Raw genomic sequence first — 6,610 nt, forward strand, 5'->3', positions numbered from 1 at the left:
ATCATTCTCTGCACCAACTAGACAGGAAAACAGAATTTAAAAGGGTAAAATGTTTGGGGATGGTTTCTAAACAATAATAAATAATCACTCTGACTGACTCATGTCTTCTTCGGAAGTCTCTCAGTCATTTAAGTGTTAAGCTACTCCCATCTAGTGGTGAACACCCAGCATAATTTATCTGCTCTCAAAAATTTGATGTTTAGTACTGGAATAAATTGTGGTATATGAGGTATAATTATGGGGTTCAGCTGTTCCCAAATAGCTGTGGCCACTGCTATTCTTTCTGCTGTCACACCTATTTAATCTAACTGTATAAAACGAAAACATATAACTGATTAATGATATCATATTATAATAATATGTCATAAAATTGGAGGAAGCAGGATTGTAGAGTTGAATGATTCCAAACAATTCCGTACAATACTAGATGAAAGAAAAGTACAAATAAGGGGGATTTTTTATTTGCATAGCCCAGCGGTTTGCCTCCTGAGCCCATGCCAGGTGATGAGTCAGACCCTTGGCAAACCTTTGGAGCTCAGCTAGAGGTAATGGCCAATCACCATGACAACGGTAAAGCTGAAGGAGCCTGCATGATCTTTCAAAGTTACCGCTCTTTTGCGGGAAGATTGTCATGAAAACAAACAACACAGGGCAGAAGAATCTCTTATATATAAATCTTGGTATCTCATTATACTAGGATAAAGTAGTTATTTACCTTGGTAGATTTGCGTCTGTTGTTAGTCATCAGCACTTTAGTGTATTATTAGATTTATTGTAGTACATCCTGGTTATTATAATTATCTTGTGTACAAAGGGTCAGATCCTAATTAAATGGCTTCTGTACAGAACAATGTATCACATACCTCACTGCAAATGGAATGGAGTGGAAGACAGGCAAGCAGACAGACAGACAGACAGACAGACAGGCAGGCAGGCAGGGAGGCAGGGAGGCAGGGAGGCAGATAGGCAGGCAGATAGGCAGGCAGATAGGCAGGCAGATAGGCAGGCAGACAAGCAGGTAGACAGGCAGACAAGCAGACAGACAGGCAGACAAGAAGGCAGGCAGGCAGTTGATCTGACAACAATGAGTACACACATTTTCTTTAGACAGAGGCTGTGTTTCAGTCAACAATGGTTCACTGTTGTGATGGCATGAGAAGTTTATAGCAGAGGAGACAAAGAAACTTCTATCATGTCATAAATAGTACTTTCACTAAACATGGCAAACAGCTTCCTGACTGGAATGAAAATGTGACACCAGTGAGCAAGGGCTTGCAGGGGAGGATGAAGTGAGTCCAGCAACCATCCAGTGTTGAATTAAACTTCACTGTCTTTTTGAATGTTAATTTTTAATTTCACAATTGCAGCAAACTGTGTGCTTACTGTCGATGCATAACATAATGGTTCTATGGTTCACATAACATCTGACGGTAGTCTTCAACCAACAATGCTTCCATTACACCTTCAATTTAGTTTGCTTTCAGATCAACAACCATACATCCAGTAGGGCAGACAAGGTTCGAGCGACATTTGGCATGAGAGCGTTGGGCATCGGTAGCTGTGCCTGCTTGGTACTTCATGGGTGCATAGGGCACACGTCTGGCCAACTCCACCAGAGAAAAGAATCTCTTCATTGACATGCAGAACCATCCGTTTCCTCTAAAACAGAGCATTGTTACAAAGCAGTAGCCTGATTGAGAAAACAGGGGTGGGAATGGTAACGGCCATAATGGTCCAGCCTGATTAAAAGGAATTGCCATGCATAGATAATGGTCTATACATTGAAGACTTTAAATGACTGAGGCACATGTTTACAGGCATGTTTGTTTGTTTTTTCCTTGATTGGATTTGATGGGGTCCTTTTATCTAGGTGTTGTACTCTGTCATTACTCTTGTACACAATGGAAATAACATGGCCAATGGCTACTGCAATCAAATACATTAATATGGAATACAAAGTAGTTGGTCAAATAAAACTCAGGTATGGAATACAGCATGTCATCAATAACTGCCAATTGTACATATTTCTGCAATGCAATACATTGTGTAAATTATCTATTTGGAAAACAAATTCAAAAACCTTTCCACATAAGTTAAAACTATCTTTTTGGTTAAACATTTAAATGGTGCTAAAAGCCTGCGTACCCATCAATAGTCACTTGTATGTGGGCCCAGTGGAGTGAGAGGGATGAGAGGAGGCTATTGGTTAGTGAGCTGGACTGGCAGGGCTCCTGGCCACAGTCCTGGTCCTCCTCACCCCAACTATAAAAGCCAACGCTCCATCCCTCCGTCACTAGTCACTCTGATAAGGAAACAACCCCTGCTCCCGTCCAAGGCAAACAGGTAAGTCAAGATTGATCTCTATAATTATTTCGGCCACATTGTTTTCGTATGCACATGCATATCAAGAAATACTGTAATATTGTAGTTTGTGAAATGCATTTATAGTTGTTTTTGAATATAAATAAGCAGTGATCTTTAACTGCTAAAGGAATACTTTCAGAGAAATTCAAATACGAATTGCATTTGCTTGTGTGAATATGCTATTTGTGGTATATTATCAATATACATTAACATTTGACTGTGTTTTTGAACAAGTTCCTGGTTGATATTCTAGTATTACAGTATTACAGCGATGACTGACCTGGAAAACTCCCTGGCCACAATTATCGATGTGTTTCACAAGCATGCAGAGAAAGAAGGGGACAAGCATAAACTAAAGAAAAGTGAACTAAAGGACTTGATAAATGATGAATTACCAAATCTGGTTGGGGTAAGTTACAGTAAAACGTATACTATGCAATAAATCTTTTAAAAAGTCAGACAATATTGATGTTCTGGTTTGCCCTCAGCAAGTGAAAGACCAAGCCACTATGGACAGTTTAATGGAGAGCCTGGATTCAGACGGAGACTCAGAGTGTGACTTCCAAGAGTTCATGACTTTCATCACCATGGTTGCCGTCTGTTGCCATGAGTTCTTTGAGCACCATGAAGACGAGTAGCCACCAGAAAATAAAGATGGGAAAACTAGTAAATTATGAGAAAAAAATGGAGTCGCCAAAAGAAAATCCAGTACAAACTTTGGATAGTTTTTGATAGGGTTTCATATCGTATAACCTGTTGATGTAGAGAGCTAAAGCTTCTTTTTATTACCAATGTTTGATCTTTGTTTTTGCTCTAGTTTGATAATCATAACAGATATTGAGTCAAATTGGTGTTAGCTTATCATGATACTTCAGTGAAACAGTCTTCTATTTTCTATAACACTTTTCCTGATTAGTAAGTGATTTTGGTTAAATATACAGAAGTTTATACTACCAGTACAGTATACAGTCTATTGTTTGCTACCCAATAGCTTATACATCTATATATCTGCATTATATGTTGCAAATCATTACATCACCATTATGTAAGTCAAATGATGACTCAATACAAATGTCAGTTGTATGAGTCCTCATGCGGTCTAACACAGCAAATACTGTCAGAATAAAAAAAAAACAAGTTCAAACCAACTTCAAATTGGGACATATTGTATAATTTATTCTGCCTCAAGATGGCAGTGTTGCGATATGAGCAAAGAACAACCAATAAGCATGGCTTACTCATAACCAGAGGGAACAATGTCAGAACACATAATTTTATCATATAATAACTTTTCACAATGGGCTTTGTATGAGATCCGATAAAATTAGGACAAGAAAGTGAAAGAATTGTGGTGACACAAGGACTGATAAAATATTATAGAGGTTTTCACAATTAATTAATCCATAAACTGACTTTTCAACTATAGACCTAGGAGATGGGTTTTTTTGACACAGAGCCTTAAGTCGAATTACGGAGGTTGACATGACACTAAGTAACTGACAAAAATGATACAACATTGTTGAAATCCCTGTAAATTCGGGTCTGTATCTATTGTTGAAGTTTTTGAGTCTCAAAAATGAGGACAAGACTTGACATTGTAATGTGAGAAAGTATCTGTGGCTTGTACATTTTATAAAGTATGGGTTAAACAATCTCTGGTTACCTACCTACCTACCTACGTACCTATGGAGCACGTTTGATCAGAAAATGATTTGCATCATTTTCTGTACCAATCTTAGGGCCTGCATTTGTCAAAATAAACAGTATGTGTATAAGGACTGAGCAGATGCATGGTTTTGAAATATAATGAAGATCCATGAGGAAAACATCTGCATGATAGTTTACATTGTGTCCATGTAGTCACCACAGTGTCTGGACTTGATACTGTACCTTGAAGAAAAGTTTAGTATCTTCCCTGAAGACAATTTGCTCCCCCACGAGTCATGACGTGCTCCTTCCCTTGCTCAGTGACCTGTAGGAGACAGGTGGGGACACTGAGCGAGTGTGATGTGAAGGAGTTCCAGCTAGAACCAGGCCAACAGCAGGTCTTACAAACAGTCCAGCTGTCTCATTACAGAACCTGACTAAAATTGGTTCACACAGTGAGTTGGCATTCACTTCACACAAGTCGAAAAAAATCCACCTGTTCCTCCTGTCTCTACCATTATGCAGAGGAAATCAGGTACCAGTGTCAGATCAAGTTATGAGTTTATTCACACAAATCCATCTTAAATGAGATGCCATAACAGTGTGTCTTGTCTATGATCAATCGAAGATTTCCAAACGCGAGTGAAGGAGGATGTGATAGATTCACAGTGGGGGGAAAAATATCTGCCACTTAAATTTGCATCAAAGGAATAGACTCCCTGCTCCTACCATTAACCCCCTGTTGTAGGACGTGACATCTCCAACCACAGAATTTCTGAAACCTGGGTGAATGACATGCTGGGTTCCCAAACATTGCGACAGCAATATTGCTTTTGTTAATTGCTGGATAATGGACTCTCAGCAGGTTACTGTCTCCTCTAGTTCTGTGTCAGCGAACCATTGCCAGGACACGACAGAACAACCCTCCCCCCTGCTGTGACTGTGGTGGCAGTGCAGTGGTGGGCTTCTTAGGCCTTCCGCTGAGTTGATTACCTGTTTCTTCCCCTCAGCATCCACCAAGGAGCCATCTGCTTCCTCCCAAGATGATTGGTTACCACAGTGGGACTCGAAGGCAATTACTTGCATGGGCTGACTAAAAGAAAGACTTTAATGACAGTGAGAGGTGAAAGATGACATTTTGGTGAGCCTTGCTGTGCCTTTGTTTGTCTTACTGTATTGAAAAAAGCAATGGCCGATTGTAGGGGTTCATAGGTGCTAGTTAAGATTTTAGAGTAGTCAAAAAATCTGTCACATGTTGAGATACCCAGTGTTGAGAGCTTTCCACTGTAGGATATCAGATGCTCTCTAAGAACTATCCCAAAAACTGAAACAAAGTTGGAATTTTTTCATCATGAGTTATATTAACAATGACAAAACCCAGCAATGGTTTGGCATGAAAATCCTGCAATGTAGTGTCAATGTCAACAATCCTACTGTCAAACCTCTCAAAGTCTCTCACTGACTCCACTTTGATCCACCTCCACCTTTACCATCATCCTCAGTGGTAAACATTTGCTTGTGTTTAGCTGCTTCTGTACACTGATTAATCGAATGAGTGAACTGAAACATTAAAAACATATTGCCTTTGGCAAACATATGCTCCACTCCAGCACTGATAGGACATGGGGTATCATTGTCTCACTTCAATTATCGCAACAGTGTCCCGCAGGAAACGTAGAATCCGAGTCTCAAACCTAAAACTGCGAAGTGGAATGACGTCCTGGAAAACGATCCTCTTTAATTCATTCACTTTTTTTCATTCCTCTCATGGGAAGTGTATTTTTGAACAGCAGTGATGACAGTCAAGCGGTTTTCTGGCTGTCTACAGAGAGAGGCCTTGTAAATAGGGATGCTGATGTAGATTAGGGCATAGGGACGGCCAGCGCCCCAGGTAAACTCCATGTGAATCCATATCTACTCCTCCAGAGGCCCTGAGCTTCACAGCAGGATAACCCTGCCATATGATTGGTCTTCTGGCTCCCAGGACAACAGCGTCACCATCCCCAACTGTGCGCTAAACAAAACATGATTGTACTTACTGATTACACTAAAGTGCATAGCGTGCTTTTGAGTGTTTCTCTCTCATCCCTTTCTATTTGTCATCAACTCAACGCAACTCAATGTTCAGCCTACTTCAATGCAAAGTCAAATGGTTTCTGCATTTTTGTCTTTACATTTCAGTTTTTTGTTTGTACTGAAGATTTACTTCATGAGAGTAAATGTGGTTCCAGATAAATTATCAAAATGTAGTGGATTACTATAAAGGTTAATAGTGTAATATGTGGATACGTTCAAATAATATATGTAAGTGATGTATTCAGAAATAAACTGATGTGGGTCAGGTTTATCATCTTGGGGTGTGACACCAATCAATGAGATAATTGGCAGCACACCTTTTGAAACATGACAAGGCACGGTTGAACCATATCTACATAACATTACCATGGCTACTAAAATGTGTCAGTTATAGCAACTGTCACTTTAAAGTGCTACTTCAAGAACACTTGAAATACATCAAATGAATGTAATCTCCTGTTGTATTCTGTAGGTACATTTTGATGTGTACATTTTGCCTTCTACACAGTGTTGTTTTCCAGAA

At 39.6% G+C, this 6,610-nt stretch overlaps 1 protein-coding gene across 2 annotated transcripts; it reads left to right on the top strand.

Moving 5' to 3' along the window:
- Nucleotides 1-2,188: 2,188 nt before the first annotated feature.
- Nucleotides 2,189-3,512, top strand: s100b (S100 calcium binding protein, beta (neural)). 2 transcript variants are annotated; one of them, XM_062447472.1, is made up of 3 exons: nucleotides 2,189-2,343; nucleotides 2,618-2,773; nucleotides 2,853-3,512. In XM_062447472.1, exons 2-3 carry the CDS (start codon nucleotides 2,636-2,638, stop codon nucleotides 3,000-3,002), a joined length of 288 nt encoding a protein of 95 aa, XP_062303456.1. In that variant the 5' UTR covers nucleotides 2,189-2,343; nucleotides 2,618-2,635; the 3' UTR covers nucleotides 3,003-3,512. The 2 variants fall into 2 exon arrangements, with proteins under 2 accessions (XP_062303456.1, XP_062303457.1); XM_062447473.1 differs by having other exon boundaries at nucleotides 2,297-2,343; nucleotides 2,599-2,773.
- The last annotated feature ends 3,098 nt before the right edge of the window (nucleotides 3,513-6,610 follow it).

Source organism: Osmerus eperlanus, chromosome 21 (genome assembly GCF_963692335.1).
Source record: "Osmerus eperlanus chromosome 21, fOsmEpe2.1, whole genome shotgun sequence".
Taxonomy (NCBI): domain Eukaryota; kingdom Metazoa; phylum Chordata; class Actinopteri; order Osmeriformes; family Osmeridae; genus Osmerus; species Osmerus eperlanus.

Bases quoted from the DNA above. Each gene is read 5' to 3' on its own strand.
- s100b (XM_062447472.1), top strand. From the start codon at position 2,636: ATGACTGACCTGGAAAACTCCCTGGCCACAATTATCGATGTGTTTCAC. The intron at 2,774-2,852 runs GTAAGTTACAGT...GTTTGCCCTCAG, and splicing joins AATTACCAAATCTGGTTGGG to CAAGTGAAAGACCAAGCCAC.